Here is a 25,119-nt window from a genome sequence, read left to right on the forward strand (position 1 = left end):
AACTATTGGCATGCAAGGCGTTCTCTGACATGACAAATTTATAACAGAGTATGCAAGAAAGTTTTGGGGAAATCACTCCCGATGGTTTTGACATTGAAACATTTGTAAAATCAACTACAAGTATAGCATTTTAAAAAAAGTTTTAAAGAGTAAAATGCTTATCATTATAAACACTGTGGCATTTTAACTAAAATTCTAACCTGAGAATAGGTTTAAAAATATAAGTAATCTAATGATGTGGCAAAAGATACGCTTTTCCAGTGATGAATGTGTTCCCTCCCCACCTCAGAATACATAATCTTAACAATTTCCATAGAATATTTAACACATTTTTTAAACTACAAACAAGACATGCTTGCCAATCAGGGATATTTATTGTTATGGATGAAATATAGTAATTTTAATATGTTTTCATTTAATATAGTGATATCAATAATCATGATAAATATGTTTAGCATAGTTGTGAATTGAAAAGTAAATCTATTAAATGTAAATTTCTTTGAAAAAGAATGTGAAGCGGATTTAAAAAAAAATACTAAGAATGCAAATTAATTGACATTAAGGACTTCATAAGATGTCAAAGGAGGGCAGCTATGAATAAAATAATCAATGAAATAAATGTTCTTCAAGAACTATGTGGACATTATTTGTTACTAATATTTTTTCTGATAAATATATTATCATTGTCAATAATTTATATAAAATCTCATAAAAACGATATGAATCTAAATACCATAATAACTATTTTTTAATATTATGCAATACAGGCTTAATAAATGCATCCTCAACAACTGTTTGAAACAATCTAAAATCATACTACTATGTATAATTAATATCAGAGTAAAGTTTATAATTACCAATTGATGATTCATAAATTAAATACAAGAGATTGATGTATGAGATGTGTTAAATGTTAAATAGCAAAACAGAGCTAATTTTGGAGTTTCTATTTGTAAAGATAATTTTTATGTAATTCAGAATGATATTAAATTTTGTAATAGCTATATTATACATTTTATGAAATGTATATGACCTATATTTCAGTGTCATGCTCAACAAGGATATAACAAAGCCTTTTTAAAAATGTTAACGTATGCTTACAAATGCATTTGTAATAGTTTTAATATAACGATATTAATTTAAAAACACATCAGTGATTGAAAGTATATTCTAAATAGATATTAGATTAATTATTAAAATATTAAGATCCCAAATAAAAAATGCAAAACTATGGACTGTAAATAACTATAACTGAAGCATATTAAATACATGTTTATAAACTGATATTTTATTTGTATTAATCACTGCATGGGGGGATGGGGGGACAAAAAACTCTTCCTGCATAAAGAGGAGCACTAACATATACTAATGCATTAAAATATTAAATAAAATGTCAAAACTACATAAAGAGTGCTAAGAAACTTTTATTGATATGAATAACAAAAATACATTAAAAGCAACTGTTAGAAATTCTGTATCACATACAGCCCATTACCCTCCCTTCTTTCCTTTATCTATATTTTCAGAAAAACATAATTTTTTCCCCTTCTTTTGGCAAAGAACACATATATAAATGATATTGATAACAAAAATATTCTAAAAACTATTATATATTCTGTTATCACATTAATCTTTATATGTATTCTATTTAGACTACATATTTGGAATTATAAGAATTTTTGTAGACAAAACACTTGATAAAATAGTTCTTGAATAAAGATTGCAGAAAAAAATTTCCTTATTTTAGGCATTTATAAACCTACTCTAATATTTTACTAATAAAATGTTCACATGATGATCAGCATTTATCACAAAGAAAGCAATATTCATAATCATTTAAAAATTTTCACATTAAATGAGCGAAATTAGCCATATTACTTTTTAATTATTATTTTATGGCATAAATAATATAATATCCATAGTTATAAAACGTTTGTTACAAAAGAAATACATCTTATATGAATATGGGAAAAGAAGTTTAAAAAACTTTCTGTTGAGATTCTAACTACAAATTTTTTCACATTTTAGCAGCAAATGATAATGAAGACAAATAAGATTGTTAAAAGAAAGCTCAAATATTCCTTAACAACAAATTATTAATATAAATAAATTTTTTTTAAATTCTGAATTTCATTGAGTATTACATTCAAAACTGTCATTTTTTAAAACAAATATACAAATCATAAAATATATATTTTTTGTTTTACAAATGAAAAAATAATGGGAATAAACAACTGATAATATTTATACATTTTATACTTTAATAAACTGAAATAACAGGAGTAATGAATCACTTCATCAGTAATGAACCCAGTAATGCAATATGTAACTTCAAGGAAAAAAAAGATTTTAATGAATGACTTCAAAAAGAAATGGCTGAATTTCATCTAAATTAAGATTATTACATTTAATTAATTTATCAAAGACAAAAAAATTATAATCTTTTAATTAGAGCATGTAATAAATCTGAAGAATATACTATTGAATTAAATTTTAAATAATTTTTGCTCAGCAAATTTAATGTCAAAATTAAAAAGATAACAAAATCAAATACAGTAATTTATTTATTCCATAAGCATTTCTGTTACACACATTTTATTCATCTGCTCTCAATAAGAAAAAACGCCAGATAACAATGGAACAAAAACTTTACTTCATTTTTGTTTTAATTTTTAAAATTAAAATTGCTGCTAAAACATACAGTCTATACATTACACGGTGCTTTCTAAATAGATGGAAAATAATAATTTTAAAAAACTAAAAGCATGCAAAAAATCTATTACAGATAAATAACTCCAAAACATTTAAACAGGAAAGTTTATTTTGATGTGGTTTTTATGCATGCAACTTTAAGTACAGATATACACAAGAATTAATATTCTTTTTTCCAGTTTCTTAACTGACAAAATTTAGTTTTATTTTAAGAGAGTATAAAGTACAGAGAGACCTTATTATAAAACCAGGATTTTATAAAAAAAACAATAATTCAGAATTTTATTTGTAACTTCAAAATTAAGGAGGAAAATAAATGATGAAATAATAATTAAATAATCCATAACTAAAAATCATAAAGCCAAATAAATAATAATGACTCAATTTCATTGTTGCACATAATATAATAAGTAATTTGTCATAAAGCTTTGTAAAAAAAATTAGTAACCAATACTTATTGCATAATTAATGTGGAAAAAGTGGCAGATAGGTGTACAAAGTCATTAACTGGCACTAACATTTAGTTTTTGGAAGCTTCATTTGAATAAAATTCTTATTGTAACTGACTACAAATTTATATTCAAAATAAACAAATAATGGCCTCACACAAACATTCATAAGTCACATTAAAATAAATTAAAAAATAATTCAAACATTGAGATTTTGGAGATTTAAATGGTAAAATGAGTAATGCATGGGGGCATACAAAGAAAACATACAAATAAAAACAATATAGGCATTAATATGAGTAAATTTAAAATAATCAACAAAGAATTCCTTACAAGTAAAAAGATTTTTAACATTAAAACATTTTGTTAAAAATTTGCATTAACAACAAAATATAGAAAAAAGAAATTAAGACTCTTATAGTAATTTTGAAAGATCATACTAACTATGTACACCATAAAAAGACTATTATATAACTTATGAATTGATCAATAAAAGATATAACCGAAATTTTCGTTGCATTAACCCCCAATGTAAACTTATTTATGAATAATAGTAATGATAATGATATCTTCTTGGTCACAGAAGTAGTTGTTACTACCAAAAGGAATCAATACACAAAATGAGATTGAGAGGGCTGATTTCAGAAGGGTGGAAAAACACAATATAACTTTTCATTTTCATTATGTACTATACAAACATAATAATAAATACTTTAGAAGCTTTAGCTAAAAACGCTTTTAACCATATAATCTTTTAACCATAAATATTCAAAAAAATTGTAACAAGTTATTAACAAATTGCTCCATTGTATTTAAATAATGTCACATTTATTTACACATTCATACATTTGCATGAAAATAAGCAAAGAAACATTTTTTAAATCGAAAATATAATAAATAAGAAAAACACTATTAATCCCAGCTATTTTAAGAGATTTCCGTTATTTTAATACTTTTCTTGCTCTTTAAAAAAAAAATTGAGGCCAAAAACTTCATTTAAAAGGAATATAGGGAAAGCACATAATCCCCTTACTACTTGTGAAATAGGGACAAAGCTAAACAGTCTAACTGCAGATATAATACATAGACTTCACAAAACACTGAATAGAGAAATTTACTATTAAGTGTATATAATTTTATACAAACAAGGGGGAAAAACAGGTACAAATTATATGGTACCTAAAAAAAAACAATATAATTTACAATTACATAACAACCCTTTTAAAAAACAAAAATTACAAAATAATAAACATTAATCCTTTTTCTTTTCTTCAATGGGTTTTTCAGAAGTTGTACAAACGGCACCATTAGCTACTGAACGCTGAGTTTCGATTTCACCACTAGTTCCAAACTCATTCATTCTTTTTGGATCAACTCGGTAGATCCATCTTTGATACAAATAAATGAAGAATACAATATCTAAATGAAAAAAGTAATGAGGATTACTGTACAAATTTTGATTTAGCACAATACAATAAACTAGAAATCAATGTATATTAAAAATAAAATTTAGATATTTATTAATATGTAAAATGATTTCAAAAATATCATTTATACTTGCAATATATTTATTCATAAAATATTTATAACAAACTTTTTTATGGCTAATTAATTTCTGAAAATCAATCCATTACTACATTAAAATTACAAGTTGCATAAATTTCAACTTTTTGTTTCGCATCTTTTAAAATTTGATGACTACAATTACAAAGCTGTGCAAACACACACACACACATATATAAGAAGATTTTTAAATTAAATTATCTAACCATGAGAAATGTACCTTTAATTTCAAAATACATGCATAGATATGGCATATGCTTATATAAAGTTTATATAATAAAAGTAACACAAATATTAAATTGATTAATTAGTGATGCCCTTGTTTATCATGCATCTCAACTAAAAATTGAAAACTATCCAAGAAAACACAACACACTTGAGAATTAAATATAATCAAAGTACACATGCTTAAAATATTGACAGTTAAAAATTTGAAAAATGAAATATTCATTCCATAAATACTTTTCATAACAGAGTAGGCAGACTGAATAATTAAGAAATAACGTGAATGGTCTCACAGAGCTTTCCAACTTACTTCATTACAACTACGATGATAGTAATGCAATTAAAAGTTAAACTTATAAAAATGCACCATATTTGCTATTTAGGATAGCTTTTCTTAATGGCCCATAAACCAAAAAAAAAAAAAAAAATTATTATAATAATACTGAACGATGAGTTAAGATACTCATAATTTTATGTATTTGTAATTTTTTAATAATTACATAGTATTTTCAAAATTAAGAACAAAATTAATAATGAAAAATATTTTGTGCAACTAAAAGATAGGAATTAAGCTATAGAGTAGCTGAAAATACATACCATCTCTAAAACAACCTAATCTATACATGGTTGGCATCTTGATAACAAAAGCAAAGATGTCATCAATAAATGTATTCAGGAACTTATAAGACAGCATTCGCCAAGGAAGATGAGCAACTGACTTCAATTTATAGTTGATAAATAATTGGGGAGTCATCATAATGAAACCTATTTAAAAATTTAAACAAAATTAAACATAGAAGCATATAAAAACATTTTTTAGATGTTGTAGTATTGTGCAAATTAATTGGAGCAAGCTTTATTTTTCAAAAAAATGTTTTATTTCTTTAGATATTTTGTGCCTTGAGCTGGTTTCAAAACCATATTTTATTACAGAGGAAGAGGGGAAATGTATTTTATCACATGTAGAGCCTTTATGCATTAATTATATTTCAATTGCTGTTAGAAAAGGTCGAATGCGTAAGCTGTCAGGTTCTCATGTGCATGAATATATCACTCTAAGGAAAAAGACTTAAATTGTTACCCAAAGACAGCATAAATCTATAACTGTAAGGAATATTACTGCAGTTGATTCCAAGTTAGAGCTGGAATTGAAAATTCCTGGATTATTAATCATTAAATAAGTTTATGACACTTTCTCCACTAAGTTAGAGTAACTGGAGATACATATATAAGAAAACGGCTTGAACAGACAACTTTTTAGATAGTAACAATAAAATCTATCCTTTTGAGGCAAATACAAATCTTTAGAGAGAAATATTGGTGTGAATGCTAATTCATTTACAGCAAAGGATTATTGAAGCAGAAAGATGGATAAAAACACCAATTCAAAAATAGTCATTAATGCATGCGATGAAGAGGAGTTATTTGAGTTAGGCCAGAAAACATTCTTTGACTGCACAAGACTGATATAAAATTCCATTCATTGATAAAACATTTTTTGTGCAAAGATTTCAGTGAACATTTGTTAGGCGAAGTGCTGGAGAACACATTAGGGGAAAACATCTGAAATAGTTAAACACCCTCAAAAACAGATGTTTTGGGTTTATTTGACATCTAGAGGACCTGACAGCTTAGTACTAATTGAAGGAATGAACTGAAAAGCTGGTTTAAAATAATAATAATAATAGTTTTAGATTGGAGTGGAAATCTACTAGATTTAAATTCCATAAAAGAAATTGTGGAATACTGTGAGCGGATGTGCGTGTAGGATGGACTGCTTTACTAAGAGAAAAATGATTAAGAAAATCATGAAAATTTTGTTTTGTGATGATATCAAAAAATTTCATAAATAAGTAGTATCCAAGCTGCAACTTGCACAGGATATTATTGAAGTTAGAGGAGGACAAAATTTGGGCTAAACTTCCATGCCATTCATGTAAGTATATTTATACTAATAAACTACATACATGAAAATTTTTGTGTTTGTCCCAATTAATTTGAATGCAAGGAATTGTTTTAAGATTTAAAACTTTTACATGTAATTTTTTCTATATGAAAGATATCTCTTGTATGCATTATAATAAATTTAATAAATTATTCACATTCAAATTCAAGGAACACTAGTGTTCTTCAAGAAAAAAATATATACTTTAAAAAATCATACATTATTACACAACTAATCTAATAAGCAGAAGGTTTATTACGATAGTAGTCCATAAGATAGCTCAAATCAGTATGCAGTTATCATTAACAAGTATACGATTTAATTTTTAATAAGGTCAAAAATTACATTTGATTATCTTATATATACAGCCCAATGAAAATAAACATATCTGGATTTTGCAAACTAACTCTAGAAAGAAAAAAAAAATGTGCAAGAACTGTATATATATTTCTGTTAGCAATTGAAAGAAGCTATATACAATGTGTATTAAGTAATAAAATTTATTCCAAATTAGGGAATAAAAATAATTAAAAAACAAACAAACAAATAATAACAATCTTCTATATCAATTGCTGGAATAATAATAATAATTTAAAAAATCTTTTTCTCCTTTCCATATCTTCATATTCAAACATTGAAGTTTTTGTATGAGTTAAATATGAGTATCATAATATAAACATAATGCACTAAATAATTTATGTCTTGGAAAAATAATTCTATAAATACATTGTATTAATTTAAACATTCACCAAAATTTTTATTAGAAAAATATTAGCATATAAGTAACAATTTTTTTTCTGAAAATGAAAGTTTACATACCAAAAGTTAATAAGAATCCATATAACATGCTCAATACCCATGAGTACCATCCTTTATGTTCCAAATAAAGAAGTGAATACACTGCATAGCACCCTAGTAAAGGGAAGAGCACCCAAGACAAGTAGCGGAATGCCATCTATAGATTAAGAGAAGGAAGAAAAGAAATAATTTCTTTTAAAGTAAAGAAAGGTAAAAGAATAAAACATTAAAAAGTTCTGATTAAAATTAGGTTAAGAGAAGACTAGAAAGAAATATGAAAATTAAGAAAATTTTATTTTAAAAAACAAATATAAAGAGTGAATTTTTTGTAATAAGAATATAAATACACAATTAAGAACTGATAACAATTTAATGCATTATATTAGTAGATAAAAATGAATACATACAGATAATCTTAATATCAATAATATAAAAATTAAATCAAAATTAAAATTTGAAAAAAGTATTCAGAAAGCAAAAAGACACAACATATCTACCCAAATAATTCTTTGTATTTTTATTACTTCCCCTTTATATCAGAACAGATAGTTCAAATAAATTACTCTTATTTAATTAGTTAGAGAACAATTTGAATGAATCATTAATTAAAATCTAAAATTAAAAATGATCGATACTAAACAGTAATGTAGCTTTTCTTCTACAGTTAATTAATGATAGCAAAAATTTTCAACTAAAGAATTCTTTTATCCATAATAATTTTCAATATGATACACAGTCAAATAAAAGAAAAATAAACAAGACATTTCAACTATGAAAACAATTCATACTCACAGTGTCAAACTGTTTCGTAGAAGATTCAGCATACGATCCTTTATCTGTCAATCGTATTTTGGGAATGATGCCCAATATTTTCTCTTCTCTATTGATTTCAACATTAGTAACTTTGTGTATCTTCCAAATTTCAATCAAAAGTCCGACAAACACTGATATTCTGACAACCATATTTGTGTCATTGTCTAATACATACAAGAGCACAACAATGGATTGGAATACATTAAAGAAGACTGATCGGACAGATAATCCTTCTAAGGATTTTCTGTTGTTCCAAAACTGAATATCTGTTGAAAAGAAATAATATTTTAAATAAACAGAAAATCAGTAATAATACAGAGCTATTATATTACTGTTACATATCACTAGTATCTAAATTCAAATTATATTTTGGATTAAAATTCTACCTCATTTCAAAAATATAAATATATGTAAATTTAATATAGTTTAAATGAAAAAATGTATGTAATTAAAAATAATTTATGCATCTGAATAAATTAAGAACATAATTCAAATTAGAGTATTATTCTGTAATAACCAAATCAATTGAATAATTTATTATTATTATTTAAATCTTGGAATCTGAAGTAAAGAATTTCAACAATTTTACTGTACAAGCCATTTTAATTGAGAATTATAGCAGGACTTGCAATGTCAATAGCATCTAAAGGGTGTATCTGGCAGACTTTTTAACTTAAAAAAAAAAAAAATTCATACAGTTTTGTTTGCTGTGGGAACAGGAGTTTGAATAATAAAGATTCTACAAAAAAGCTAAATGCTACATCAAAAGCATATAGGGGGAAAAAACCCCAAAACTTAATGGTGCGGTTATACTATAACAGCACCCACATTAGTACAATTTTAATATTTAGAGAGATAAGATTAAACTTACCATTTTTAAAAGCAAGAAATTCAAAAATACTATGTACAATAGATACAACAAATGTCAATCCTAAAAGGATAGGAGATGTTTCAAGTAAAGCTTCTTTCATGTAATCCTGATCTTCATCACTTTCTTCCATCAAATCTTGCCCCAAAATCGAAGTCCAACGGGACCTCATTGCCTGAGCAGTATACAATTGCCAGCGGAAAAGAGAAAGTGGTTGGAATGTTAAGTGAATTGGTAAACTCCTGCAAAAATTTAAACATGTTCATTCATTTTCATAAAATGTTTAAGGGAAAAAAAAAATCATTTTTCAACAAACAAATTTCTGTAAAAAAGCATTTTACATTACTCTTAAGATTAAAACATTTATTTATTTTGTCACACAACCAATATTTTCAAAAAAAAAAAAAAAAAATTTTAACAATTCAAACAATATAAGACAATTAAAATTGTCTATACAATTAATTTTTAAATATTACACAAATGTCAAACCGTTTGGCATTTAGTTTCTTATTTGTAAGAAAGTAAGAAATTTAAGAATCTATTTAGAATTTTAATCATTCAATAATAATAGAGCAAACAATGTAACTTTACAAGCTTGTAAAACTCTAATTCAGACATTTTTTTTATATATATATATTCATCCATATAATTCAGCAAACTACAAATAAACAAAAATAATCATTGCTAGAATGATAATCAGAACAATAATACATCTTCTCCCACTCTAAAATAAAAGTTCCTGTAATTGAAAAGAGAATCATAGAAATAAAATATATCTATGATGTATTAATCAATTTGCTGTTCCTGAAATCAATCTAATTGCTGAAATAATTTACAAAAAATGCACGTCACAAGAAAAATTATTTTCCTTTTTTTATGCAGATGTTCAATGAGGTTTCTCTTTATTAACATTTTATACCAAAGCTAAACAGCAGCTCTAGCTGCAAAGTAAAACAGCGAACTTTTAATTGGAGTACGAACTACACATGCAGCATGAATCAACAGAAGTTTGGATTGTGCAGGAGAACAGCTCAAACACACAGTATTCGGTTTTGGTATAAAAAATAGTTCTCTTCAAATAATTTTGTTCAAATTCCAGTAAAGCATATATATATTTTTAATGCCACAAAATCAAAAAATTTCCACTCACAATACTTTTTACTTAAAAGAAATATGCTTCATTGTCTCAAGTTTCTAATCTACATTTACTGGATAACAATTAAATTCCTAAAAATAAGAATTGATTTTTTAATCATTAGGTTAAACAATTTATCTCACTGTTTCTATAATTTAAAGCTTTCACTTAGTTTTTTCTCTCTCTCTCTCTCTTTTTTGGAAGGGGGGGGGGGGGTAAAACAAAATGTTATATAATAGACTCCTTACATAATAAATAGACTCTGAAAGCTTTTCATAAATAAAGTGTACAAATACTTTCTATTAAAATTTTCTTGATGAATGATCATCTTTTATTGCATAAGCAGTCCGTCTTTCCCAACTGTTCCCCCATCTGTTAATGTAATAAGAGGTGCTTCTTTAGGGGTGGGGAGAACCCTTCCTCTGAACAATGATTACTGATGAAGATTTGCATATTCTCATACAAAATTAGAAGCATTTTCATCTGCTGATGCTGTAATTTTAAATAGTCTTTACAATATATTTAAATGAAACCTTGCAAGTTAAATTTTCTTTCATGTTATATTGGTGTTCCTGGAATGAATTCATGATAGCAGTCACAAATATATTTGCTTATAACACTAATTTGAATTATCTCACATATAAAAGACTCATAAGTTATCAGAACTTTGGAAGGACAAATTATGACTATTCCATCATCATAATAAGTTGGCTTAAATGAAGAATTCGCATAAAAGGCAACAATTCTACAAAGAAGTAAAATCAGCAGCAATGAAGGCAGTAGATCAAAAAGAAGCTTGTAATCCATATAAAATATTTATATAAAAGATGACAAAAATGGATAGTTGCATAGAATAATTATTGCAAAGGAAATATCACATGAACAAATTCTATAATAAAACAAATTCTGAACCTTTTAGAATAACTTATAACGATAGATCTGAAATAATTGATTATAAACATAAAACACTTAAAAAAATAATGAAATTAATAAAAGAACTATATAAACTAGAAATGGATAAACTTACTTAACAGTTTCATTAATGGGATAATATTCTCGCATTAAATTCCAATAGTCATTTATGTACAAAATCGGCAAGTAGTCACCAGATACTGGGTCGAATTCCACAACTAAAAACAAAATTATGAAGTAATTTTTATGAAAAGTATCAAACTTGCAAAGGATAATTTTTATCTTAAAACTGAATAAACTTCAAGAGAGAAACAACAAAATAAAAATATAGAAAATAGTAGAGGTCAAGTCAGACTGAAAAAAAAAAAAAAAAGGTATTTAACCTTCCGAATGAAATTACAGTTATTTATTTTGAGTGAAAATTAATTATATATTATAAATGTATTTAACCTACTGAGTAGAGATCAAGTCAAATATTTATAATTATATAACTATGTGCATATGTCATCAGAAAATATAAATACTCTTGAATCGGGCACTATAATTACATACAATAAGCAAGACATAAAAAGATTGTAAATAGATATTTTTTAAAAAAATTGTCATCCAGAATCTTGAAATAAGGAAATTTATTTACTATTTAGTTATGCTTGCAGAGTAAAATTAATATTAATAATAATTTACACATTATCCCACAAACAATTTTTTTACTTTGTAATCTTCCTTTGTTACAAAATATACTGATTTACACTTTTCAAAAAAAAAAAAATGTTATTATATTATTAAAAAAGAATAATCACAAACAGTTTGATAAATATGAAAATATTCAACTGTTCAGTACTTGATTAAATAAACTAGTTGGCTTTAAAATGTATTTTCTGATAGAAAATAATATTAGATTAAAATGTTATTGGCCATCATCTGTTGTATTAAAAAGAAACACTTTATAAATTTAGTATTAAAACAAATATTGTATAATTTTATAAATGTTAATAATTTTCATAAAAATTATATAATTCCTGTTTTATTTCTTCCTTATGAATGATAAAAATTATCCCTTTGTTTACAATGTCAATAACTCATAATACAACATTTTTATTCAAAAGATAATCTGAAAATAATTAATATGATTCATAATTGCGTTAAGATAGTACAGAAAAAAGTATTAAATAAATACCTAATCATTTATTTTGTCCAATTATTAGAAAGACATAAAATTATCTTTTTATAAAGTACTATATCAAGTCTGTTACACGCCCCCACTTCTTTTACAAAAGTTTATATAATATAGAAAGTGTTCATTTTCAATTACTATAAAGAAATGATTAAAAGAAAAAAAGAAAAAAAAGAATTGATATTAGTTTTAGAATATTTTACATTCAAATTAATACATTTCTCCACAACATATTATATGAAAAAAATTGCTTAATTTTTAAAAAAAAATAACTAAACATTCATCTTACCTTAATTCACATATGAAATTATTTCTAAGCCCATAGAAAAATATGTTAAACTACAGTGCATAATCAAATTTTATCTTAATAAGCACTTTATAGTATTTTTTAAGCACCTTTAGACAAAAACAAGAACCAATATTAGGTTTTAACTAAGAAAGTATTCAATTTTAAGCAGAAAATGTCAAAATAACTGCTGAATACGTTTCAGCAACATTGAAACTAAATTATTTAAAATGTTTTTTGTCAAGTTTTTTTTTTCCTTGAAAATTTTTATTAAAGCATTACTGTTATCTTAAAAAAAAAAAAAAGTATTACACTAAATAATATTTAAGAAACATTATACAGCTACTTCATTAACATCTCCTTGGGGGGGGGGGAAACATTATGGACATAAGTAAACAAAGCTTGGATACAAAAATCATGTTAATTTTATTAAATAATTACATAAAAATTCGTTTCTTTTCAGAATTTTTTTTTTCTTTCCCCAAACTCTTCCAATTTGTTGATTCTTTCATTAACAGTTTTCCCAATGCATTAGGTTTTGATAATAATGGAAAGTCTGACTTGTTGAACAAATCCATCAGCTTTATATTCATTTTCAACAATTTCCTTTTTTTTAGATCAAGATATAAGATTATTACTTTATTTAAATCATTAGCAATGATTTTTTAATCACTGTTTCTCAAAAAACATGCAATATTTTGAAACAGTTGATGCTGATGATAGACTCAATTCTTTAGTATTGTTTACTGAGTGGATTCCTCCATATTGCTTTACGTGTAAAAAAAGATATTTCGTTTAAGCTTCCTTTGTCTATGTTTTTCTAAATGGTGAATCCTCTTTCATCAAAAGCTTTTTCATGAACAAGGACCATGGTGGCCTATTGGTAAAGTTTCAACTTCAAGGTTGAATGTTCCAGGTTTAGAAACCCAATTCCACTGAAGGAAAACAGTATAAGTAGAATTGAAAAATTAAACCTATCAAGGCCAATCAATCTCCTATTGGTATGGTGCAGAAGTTTGGAGTGGGAAATGACAGCTCAAATGCCATTCTCATGATTTGAACTAAAATACTGAACTATAAGATTCATCAGAAAATATTCCTAGTATTGCTTTAAAACAAGATGTTAATATTACTAAACTAAATGTGTTCGAAATAATGAAATAACTTTCAAAATTATCAACAATTTTTTATATTTATTATCTTCAAATAAAGCATAAAAAACTAATTCATTCTCATTTTCCCGACATTAAAATTCTTGAAATAGTGTTGACTATCATCTATATACACCACAAAATTAATTTATGTGCTCCATGCGAACATCACACTTAACTTTAGCTCTCTCGTGAAATAGCAACATCAGGCATCATGTATTTCTACATTTTTAAAATAAGCAACTGACAATCTTGACTGAAAAGTGCACATATTTATTGGATATCTCTTTCTCAGAATACAAAACTTTCATTATTTTATCTCCTTTTACACCTGCACTCCCTTTATCAATTGCAGAGCATGATACATTATTAGAAACATTAAATTAGCATTAGCTATTTTGCAAGAAATTTCACCATGAAAATTCTTTCAAAACTTATAAAAATTATGGTCTTGGCAAGGCCATGAGGACTTGAATTTTTATTTTCAGTTTGTCATTTGTGTGTATGTTTTGCAGTAAATTAAAGAAAATGAAGTATGCATTTTGTAAGTTTTTTAGCAGGCCAAAAAAAAATCACAGAACTAAGATTTTAGTAACAAAAACATTTAAAAATTCCCATTTATATGCATACAAATGTACATATCAACAATTGGTTAACTCAATTATAGATTTAGTTTAGAAGTTGATATTGATCAGTACTTTAGGTGCTAAAATGGTGCATCAAATTCTACCGATATAGCACTTAGCATTTTGAAATTGTCATGTTCACTCCAGCAAAGTGACAAAAAAAAAAAAAAAAATCTTGTAAATGGATTTTATGCAAAATTTAATTCGCCTAGTTCAGAGTTTTTGAGTTACTATATTCATAAACAGACACATATTCCCAAACTTTGCTTTTTTTTTGCTGACCTGAACTGTGCGAGTAAGAAAATTTTGAACCTGTCTTTTTTGTCAATTACCACTTTTTCCCCATTAAATATTTCATATATGAAAATGTAAAAAAAGAATACTATTGACATTAATTTATTTTTGATATCTGGAGCAAAAGTAACAAGGAATAACCTACAAGTTACTTTAGAGCACCATAAATATTTTGGCTTACTTTTATTTTTAGAAAACATGAACCATTTGTATACATTTTTGAATGTTCACAGAGAATTAAACATACATTTTCGTTACATACTGTTAAAAAGTTCTAAAACTTTTTTAAATGCATTTAAATAAATTATAATATATGGTTTACTAAATGATGCTGAAATATAACTAATAAATTCTCAAAATCAACAACAAAGAAAAAAGCACAATGACTTGTTGAAATCACTATCAAAAATTAGCTCGCATGGTTTTACATGAATGCATAAAATTATCCCCACAGAGAAACAATTATCTTCCTTTACAAACAAGTCAAATAAATAAAAGAAATATTTTCTCTTATTACCACTATTTCTCTAGATAAAAAGCGTTTCCAGAAACATTTGGATTTGTTGAGACCCTTTTAGAAATGAAAGATTAAACATAGAAAAGAAAATGCATAATCAGGCAAATCTGACATAAATCTATAATGCAGTGAAATTTCATTTTTTCTCTCTCTTCTGTAAGAAAAAAATAAGCACTTGGACAAAAAATAAGCATTTTTAATAATACTATGCACCCTCTAAACTTAAGGAATAGGAATTTCAGAACTTTTTTATATAATAAGGTTTTTGATTTAGAAGGGATAATTTTCAATTTTTTTTTAAAGTGTTATAATTAGACTTTCACATTTTTAAAAATTTTAAACTAATACAACTTTAAACTTTTATAAAAACAACTCTTGAAGCATAGTTTTAATACCTCCTTAAAAAAATATTAAGAAAGGAATATTTATATTATTTGAAATACAATTATTTTAGAAATAATTGTTAGAGCCATATAACTTACATTCATCTAAAGGTGGAGGAACATGGCCTTGAACCCAAGCAGTGTGATCATCAATGATATTAATAGTCATATTTGGATGCCAATGGGATAAAATTTCCAGAGGACTTTCTTCTGCTTTCTAAAGGAGAGAAGGGGGAAGGGAGAAAAGAAAAAGAAAAAAATCAACATTTAATTAATACCATTTACAATTTAAAAATACTACTTTAAAAAAATCTAAATCTAAAAAAAATCTTAATATATTATTAATGCAACAAGCAAATAAACAGCAGTGAATAACCTGAAAATAAAGATTAGAGAAATAGAGTTTAAATATTTGCTGTAAAAATTTAGTTCTAAAAGCAAATATCTAAGTTCTGTTAAAATGAAAATTCATATGCAATTATATATATACCAAACTTAAATAGAGTGCATTTTACTTTAATGTAAAAAAAAAAGACATTTTAAAAAGAAAGAAAAGAAAAATCAGTTCTCTTTTGCTACATATAAGAAAGAAAGAAATCAACTAAGAATTTATTCATTAAAAATCTTAAAGCTATTCTTGAAATTTTTTAAAATAGACAGATTTATAATAACTTAGATATGGTTAAAATTGAAAATTAATAAAATACGTATGAATATATTCAATACATATTTTGCATTTATTATTTCAAACTTACTTTTATATCTTCAGCACTTGCAGCTGTCTCTCCAGTCAATAAGTTATGTGTGCGTTGATATCGAAGCTTCTTATACTTATTCATTCCTATAAGCATTTTTTAAAAAATTACAGCAATTTTCTACATAAATAATTTATTGAAGAAACAATTGCTATCACAGTTGACATACTCTACAATAGTACTCATTTAATCTATGTCTATATGCATATTGTATGTAAACATCTACAGCATATGTAATCTAATACACACACACAAAAAAAAAAAATGCATTAAGAGAAGATAAAAGGGCATTTTACATTCTAGCACACACACACGAGATAAAAATTAAAATACTGTAGACATTCAATAATACACTCAGTAATTTTTAATATGAACAATATTATTCAAGTTTCATAGACAGGGAAGTAGTTAAATCTTCTTAAATAAATTATATTTTTCATTCTTAATGAAATCTCCTGAGGGGAAAAAAATGCTTAGGCAACTACATATCATCTCCCAATTCAATACATATAGCACAAATATAACATTGTTACGAATTTGTAATGTTGCTTCCCAGCACAGTGAGTTTCATCGCAAAAAAGACAGTTTTACGGATAGCACTGATGGATGCTGAATGGAAGCCAGATCAACGACTCTGAGCTTATGACAAAATGGAAGATTTTAGAATCAATAGGAATTTTGGTGACAGGACCATTAAGAGGTGAATTATAACAATCCTTCAAGAAGTTTTCATACCCTGCATTGTAAGCCATAAAAAGGCATGAGCCTGAGTGAAGCACATGCATTGAGTCAATTGAGTTAATCTCAATCAGTGAGATGAGTATTGGGTTCTGTGCCGAATTTTATAGTTGAGTGCTGAAACAGCATTGAGTTGTAAGCTGAATAGGCAGTCAATATTAAGATGAACACTACTTAGTAGTAAGTTGGCAATTTACTACTAAGCAAGTAGATAATGAAAAACAGAAGATGTTTGGAAGGATGTGAATAACTGTGTGAAGTTTATCCTCATGCAGAATTCTGTCAGAGTGCTTTGAGCTTCTATGGTTGTTCATTGCCAATTTCCTGCTGGTGTGCTTTTGTTAGGTCCTTGTGTACACTAAATTGTGTTTTGCTGTTTATGTATTCATGTCTTTCTATTGAAAAAAAAAAATATCCCTCTTTGTTATTGAGCCTCTTGAATTGTTTCACCAAACACCAACTACATTGGACCTGTCCACTATTGCTGGTTTTGTGGAGTTCCCCATAACAATATGCAAACAAATTTAAAATAATATCATAATCAAGGGTGATTTGCACAAGTACAGGATTATGGAACCTAATATTTGCAACTTTTTAAAATTATAATTTATTATATTTTGCATTTATTATCTAAATCTATGGTTAACAATTTAACACAAATAATAAAAATATTTTTTGAGAATGAAGAACAATAGCCACATTGTGATTGACAAAAATAACACATGCACCTTTTTCCTAGTATCAGGGTAAAGGAGAAAATTATAATGTACACAAGGTAATTCCATCTGTTGTTATTGGGATAGCAGTTATGCACATCTTCCCCTTGTTTCACATTTTTTGTGAACTCAAAATTTTAACACAAAATAAGTTGAAATAGCTATTTATTCTCGATAAAATTTATTTTTTTCTTTTACAAAAGATTTTTATCAACTGTTTTGACCTCAAGATTATGAAAACCAGTATTTATATAAAAACATCAGAGCATTCTTGCACACAAATTTAAGACAATAAATTAATCATATTTTTGCCTTGACAATTTCTATGTGTACAAAGAGTCTGATTTAGTACAAAATTTCAAATATGAAATGGAAAAAAGACTATGGGAATTAAAGTAGATATATACAAATAATAAAGCATTTTTCAATAACATCAAGGGGTAAAAATTAATTATCCTTTTAATCAAACACAAAAGGAGGAATGCAAAATAATTATAAACCTTATTAATAAAAATCTTATTCATGTTTTATTTTAGTTATACTATTAAATTTTTATTATAACTAAACATTAAAAAAATATTACACATATAGTCCCTTTAATCCCAGGCTAATTTTAAAAAATTCATTCAGTTGTTTATGTAATTTTCATAAATAACAGTAAGAAATTATAAAAATATATTTAGTCTTATAAATTCATAAATTATAAAATTTTCCTATTTCAAATCAATAAAAAGATTAACTAAAATATTATAAAAGTAAAGTAACATTAAAAGAACTACATCATTTATATATACTGCATGTTATAATGAAATCATGACATTTTACAAACTGATGTGTTTATTAAACTCAAAAATAAGTCAATTTTAGTGAATTGTCATTTAATTACAAAAATAAGTTTTTATTCTAAATGTTCATTTGCAACACAATGTTTTATATGATATCATAATATGTATTTTTAATAAAAAAATATAAGAGGAGGAGAAAGAAGTTATTTAAACCAGTGGCTCAATTATCAGAAAAGGAGTTGGAATTCAGATTAAAACTTATGCATTGAAGTATTTTTCCATATTTGTTTGAGAAGTTTCTTAAAATAAATTTTTAAAAATTATTACACAATGCATTAAAAAATCAAATATACAAAAAAATTAATATTCTGTAAGAAGAAAATAAATATTAATTCAATAGCAAAAATAACAACCAGATCATTTTGAAAATAAAGAGTTTTAGTAATAATAATAACAACAACAACAAAAAGCCCAGCATCTATTAATTACAAACTACTTACTTTTAGATTTACATATACCATCATGCCAAGCAAGTCTTTTCTTAATTCTTGAAGCAGGTGATTTCCCATGCCTAACAACACATGTATGTAGCCAAATGCTACTATTTCTTTGCATATTCTATTACAATAAAAAGAGCGAGAGGAGTCAGTTTTATTAAACTAAAAAAAATTATAGTAAAACCATTTTTAATTTTAACAATAAGTCTAACTATTTGAGATAAAAATATTACAATATCACTTTATTTTAAGAAAATAGGAAATTTAGTATTTCTTAAAATACTGAACTAATAGAATAAAAACTAAACAACAATCAAATGAATAAATAAAGCACATTGCCTATCATGTGATAAAATGCATAATGATGACACAATTTTTAAAAAAATGGAAGTCATCATATTTTCTTGCCATTAATGAAATATACAAGGATTGACAAAAACCATTTTTGCAAAAAAAGAGTGATTTTTTTTTTTTTTTTTACACCCTAAAATAAAATTAATTTAAATGTTCCAAGTTCCACAAACTATTTGTAAGAAAAAAATATTTTTTTAATTATTTTCCAATTAGTACAACTTAACTTCAACTACTAATAAAAGAAAATGAGTATGTTAGCACTTTATAGGGCAGATTGTTTAACCTTGAGATACTAAAATGGAGCAATTAAAAAAATTTCAATTAAAATGCAAGAATTTTCTATTATAACTATAGAAGAAAAATTAACTTTACATCACTCTTAAAATTTAAAATATTACTTCTCCAATTATACTAATTTAGCAGCTATAAATTTTTTTGCATGTGTTTAAAATTAACTAACCTTTAAAGATGCTTAAAATATATTTTAAAACAATAGCTTTATTGTCATAAATAAGACCCATATTATTTACATTGTTACTATTACTATTTCAGTCATTTTGATCAAGATATGAAAAATTAGCTTTCCATTTCAACTTGGCTCTTGCTGCAAATATTTTTTTTAATAAAATATGATTACCATGGCAATTATAGCTACAATAATTCCAGAAGTGACGACGAAAAATTTTTAAACTTAACTATTTGTAAACACTTTTATAATATTACTTATTTAGCTCTTGAAATTTTACTTTTTATTTTTACAAAATGAATATTTTTTTAGTGAATCAGTGTAACTTTCATTAAATAATCCATGGATATATTACACAAATTATGATACATAAAAAAAACTTCAAAGTTGATTTTTTTTTTAAAATAATTTTTACAAGCATGCTTTGATTCTGCTACTAGTTAGTTGTAGTTTAATCATTTCACACATAAAATCAAACAAATTTTAGATGAAATAACAGAAAATTAAGAGAAGCATCAATGATCATAGCTATATAAGGATGCTCAATTATTACAAATAACATGCCTAATGATATTTTTTTAAAAATACTTAGAAAATACTGAGAAAATAATTAAGATGTAATTAAAATTTTAAATTAAAAAAAAATCCCAGTGAACCCGCTAGTATTGGTAGATGAATGGTTAGTATTAAATAAAGCACAAAAATGCATTTTGAAACTTTTGAACTTCATTTTTTGATCAGGTTAATTGATTACACTTAAATATGCAGCTAAATATTTATTGGAAGAAAATATTCCCATGAAATAGTTACTTTAGTTTTTATAAATAACCATTTTTCTGGAAACTTAAATATTGAAACTTTAAGTTTCAACTTAATTTAAGGTATAAATTTCAGTAAAATCCTTTTAAATTATATTAAAAACATTAAATTAACTGTAAAGTAAATTAAAAATTTACAGATTTTAAAAATATAGTTAAATATATATATATAAAAATGAAGATTACTTTCCAATCCCTTACATTATCATAAAATAAACCAAAACGGAAAATAAATTTTAAAATGATATTTCAAATTCTGCATATAAATGGTACATGCGTTAAAAATTTAGAAATTAGGGAATATAAATTGACTTCTTACAGCAAAAAATTAAAATGGAGTGCATTCACCTAAGTCATAGAAATTAAATATAATCATCCCATAAATAGGATGCCCAGCATTAATAAATCAAGAAAAATTAATAAAGTATATTTAATGACATTACTTTATGACAAAAATGAATGCATATTGAGGAAGGTACCTTAGTTTATACATACAAAAAATAATTCTAACTATCTAATCTTTACTTAATTACAATGGATCAATTTTTTTATAAAAACTTACTTCAGTAGTATCAATTTTGGTTTCAAGAGTATAAGTTCCATCTCCATTAGGGCCACCATACCAATCACCATAAATAATGTTTGGTTGAAACCAAATTAAAGAGTCTTCTTTAAAGGATGGTTTTTGCTCTTCAGAAAGATAAACATATAGATCCTGCAAAGATTATGATGTGAGTAATTTATATACCAACTGAAATATATATAATCTGATTTGTTGGAAAAAGAAATGCAATATTATTTAATTATTTCGAACACTTTTTAAATGCTGCTGTTGATTTTTAATTGAAATATCTGCTTTGAAAGCATTTATACTTCATATATTTAGTAAGTAAATTAGAAACTTTTATCTTAATCAATAAAAAGCTCTATGCTGAAAGTTTATATTCTCTTGAATTATAATTTAACCCTCTGAATACCTTCCCATTTCAAAAAGTAGTATCCAAAATCCAAATATCATAAGTAAAGATTTCTTTCTCCCTTCTTATAATCAAGTCTTTATTTATGTTATGGAGGTTCTTGTGTCACTGAAACTAACATCCAAACTATTGTTGAATAATTAGGGGCTGTGTACAAATTATAACGACACTTCATAATTTCTAGAATTTTTTTTTTAAATCACGGTACATGGTTATAACTTGTTAATTGATGAAAGACACATTTGATGTGGAAAACAATCTTAAAAAAAGATGCTTGTATGAATATTAAAATTAAAAATCACTGCTATGGGTCATAAAATTTAATCATTAAAATTTGTCAGTTGCAATCAGTGAAACAAATAATTTCAAACAAAAAAAACATATTTTAATATGCATATTTTATAAGTTATTGTCAAATTAATATTACGAATATTGCATTATAAAATAAAACAGAAAAAAAAAAACACCTTCAGCTGAAAGTAAAAAATTTCTTAATTATTCTTATGATCTGTAAAATCAGGATTAATAAGTGGTTATAGTGTACCAGTGTGCACAATTAGGAATAATATTTAAATCTTTTTTTAAAAAATAAAAGCATATACATATTTACCATTATTGTTCCATTTTGAAAGAGATTTTGAGATGTTTTAGTAGGCATGGCACCACTCTGAGTGTTTGGAGTAGCTGTTTGTGGTCGTCTGAAAAAACTAGTTATAAAATAAATTATAACTGCTCGCAATATTATTCCTTTTAAGATTGACCAGAAAGAATGCTGAGCTGCAGGTGGATTTTGGGCTGGAGGTGACTGAGATGTTTGTCCACCATCCCCCTGTTAAAAAAATAAATAAATCAAAGCTTTAAATATAGTAAGCAATAATAAGCTAAGAAGGTGTGTGTGGGGGGGGGGGGGAGTGAGAAAAACAAAAATAATTTTCTCTTAAAAAAGTTAGTTCTTTTTAGTAATTAACTTCATTGAAAAAACTGAATGTTCACAAAAAATAATTCAGAAAAATGATATAATTTTGTTTTATTAGTTGATTTTTATCACTCAAATTCTGTATACTTTTCTATATAATAATGAAATGTAGGATAAAAGATGGTATGAGATGTAGGATATTAAAAAGCAGGATATTGATAGCTAATGCTCAACATGAAGTAGAGAAAAATGCAAGTCTACTCTATCCTTTTAGAAGCTTTATAAATCAACAGAAACATTTTTCCCTACTCCCTTTAATCTAGTATTTCATTCATTTAATAGCATGGAAAGTAAATCATTTAACAAATTAGATAAAATTTAAAAATTTAGTAACTTTCATGAAAGATATAGATTAGTTTTTTTAAAAATTATGTATAATTTTGAGTAATTTATTAGATTTAATATCTATATATTCCCACAGATATATAATACTGTTTCACATATACAGATGAATCATTCTCTTCATATTCAGTTTTTAAATTTGTTAAGCACATCATCATTCTGAGATAAATATTTATTGATTTAAATTCATACATACATATACACAAAACAACACTAAACTGACTGACATGAGAATTTGAAAATTAGATACACAACAGCTCAATATTATTTTCTTATAACTGTATGTTTAATATATATATTCCTTCTTTATTTTGTTTCATTTTATAAATATTGTTATGAAAACTAAATAACCAGTCAAGTAACATTAAACACATGGTAAAAAAAGAAAAAACATCATCATACTTTAAAGCATTAAACTATTAATGGGCAAATAATTCATTTGAAATATGCCATCAACTTTTTAGTATTCAATTATAATGTTGTAATAATTGGAAAGCAATAAGAATTTTTTAAAAATACATGGGGAAAAAAAACCCTTTTATAGGGTGATGAATATAAAAAAAATTAATTACAATCCCATACAAATTTATGTCCATTGCTTTAAAAAATTAACATACCTTATCATCAAAATGATGCAGTTTAATTCCTTAGTTACAGAAAAAAATATAACTCATTAAGTATTAAATATAAAGTAATAAATGTATTCTAGCACAAACAATATACTAAATGTCTCTAAACAAATAAAAATGAATAACATTGCAAATTATTGCTTTTATATGATTGAGAAAATGCTTCTTATTAAGATCATGCTTGCTTTTTTTATATTATAACATTAAATACAAAACAATCTAATTTCAAACTGTATTAGACAAACAATATAAGGTTGAATGATGAGAAAACATTATTTTCCATTCAGATATTCCTTTTAAATATTTTAAGCAACTTTTAACTTGCTATTTCGCTCTGATAATTCATTTCTTATAATGTGTGCATACACATAAGAAATTATTTACAAAATTATTAAAACGTAAATAAAATAAATTAGTTTCACATGCATAAATTGTCTAAAAAAAATTTAAAGAACAAAATGAATTTATTAATTTAGATAATTTTAAGATCCCTTACCTGCCGTACTTTTAAATGTTATTTTATTACAGGAGATCAATTCATTTTGAGATGAATTCATAACATCCGCGCGTTATATTTTTACATTAAATCTTCTGTTTTTGTTTTTTTTAATTTCCAGAGCAATGATTAAATTCCGCAAGCAGAACCACTACTTTTTCTTTTCATATAACAATAATTCTTTTTCCATGAAACCCATTTTTCTTAATTTTCTCCGAATCGCCGACATTTATTTTAAAGAACAATATTTGCAAAACCATTAAGGCTGAGCAGAAAAAAGAGAAAACAGGTATATGCATGAGCAAACAAAAAGGGAAAACTACTTCCGAAACAAACTTTCACTGATTTCACCATAAATTACACTAACCTAGATTTTACTGATGCATGCGGCTTAGAACGAAATTTTCGTTTAATAAAATGATCATTACCTGGGCTTGAGCAGCATTTGTATTTTCAGAAACAGGCATTACGGCTGTATTGTCCTCTGAACTCATTTTTAAAGATCGCCGGTGAAAACTATTTATTAAGGTTGAAAATTTTTAAGTTAATATCGATATTTTACAAGCAACTCATTCCAACTCCATTTACTTCATGATTATGATTTACGATTTGGTAATCTTTTTTTACAATGCGATGACGAAACGGTTCGCAGTTAGCAGTTAAATTTTTTAACGGTTATTGTAGGTGCGATATTTCTCTGATTATCAGGAATATAAATA

At 25.4% G+C, this 25,119-nt stretch overlaps 1 protein-coding gene across 1 annotated transcript; it reads right to left on the reverse strand.

Moving 5' to 3' along the window:
• Window positions 1–1,406: 1,406 nt before the first annotated feature.
• Window positions 1,407–25,018, reverse strand: LOC129960054 (putative lipid scramblase CLPTM1). The gene is made up of 12 exons (XM_056073149.1): window positions 24,829–25,018; window positions 22,568–22,786; window positions 21,543–21,695; window positions 19,346–19,463; window positions 16,607–16,692; window positions 15,951–16,068; window positions 11,536–11,638; window positions 9,377–9,615; window positions 8,485–8,771; window positions 7,714–7,849; window positions 5,547–5,714; window positions 1,407–4,580 (listed from the first exon to the last, which is right to left on the reverse strand). The coding sequence occupies exons 1-12, from the start codon at window positions 24,892–24,894 to the stop codon at window positions 4,414–4,416; spliced, it is 1,860 nt and encodes a 619-aa protein (XP_055929124.1). The 5' UTR covers window positions 24,895–25,018; the 3' UTR covers window positions 1,407–4,413.
• Window positions 25,019–25,119: the final 101 nt, after the last annotated feature.

This window comes from Argiope bruennichi, chromosome 1 (genome assembly GCF_947563725.1).
Source record: "Argiope bruennichi chromosome 1, qqArgBrue1.1, whole genome shotgun sequence".
Classification (NCBI taxonomy): domain Eukaryota; kingdom Metazoa; phylum Arthropoda; class Arachnida; order Araneae; family Araneidae; genus Argiope; species Argiope bruennichi.

Bases quoted from the DNA above. Each gene is read 5' to 3' on its own strand.
- LOC129960054 (XM_056073149.1), bottom strand. From the start codon at position 24,894: ATGAGTTCAGAGGACAATACAGCCGTAATGCCTGTTTCTGAAAATACA. The intron at 16,693-19,345 runs GTAAGTAGTTTG...AAATGCTTATAG, and splicing joins TGGTATATGTAAATCTAAAA to GAATGAATAAGTATAAGAAG. The intron at 11,639-15,950 runs GTAAGTTATATG...TTTTGTTTTTAG, and splicing joins TCCTCCACCTTTAGATGAAT to TTGTGGAATTCGACCCAGTA.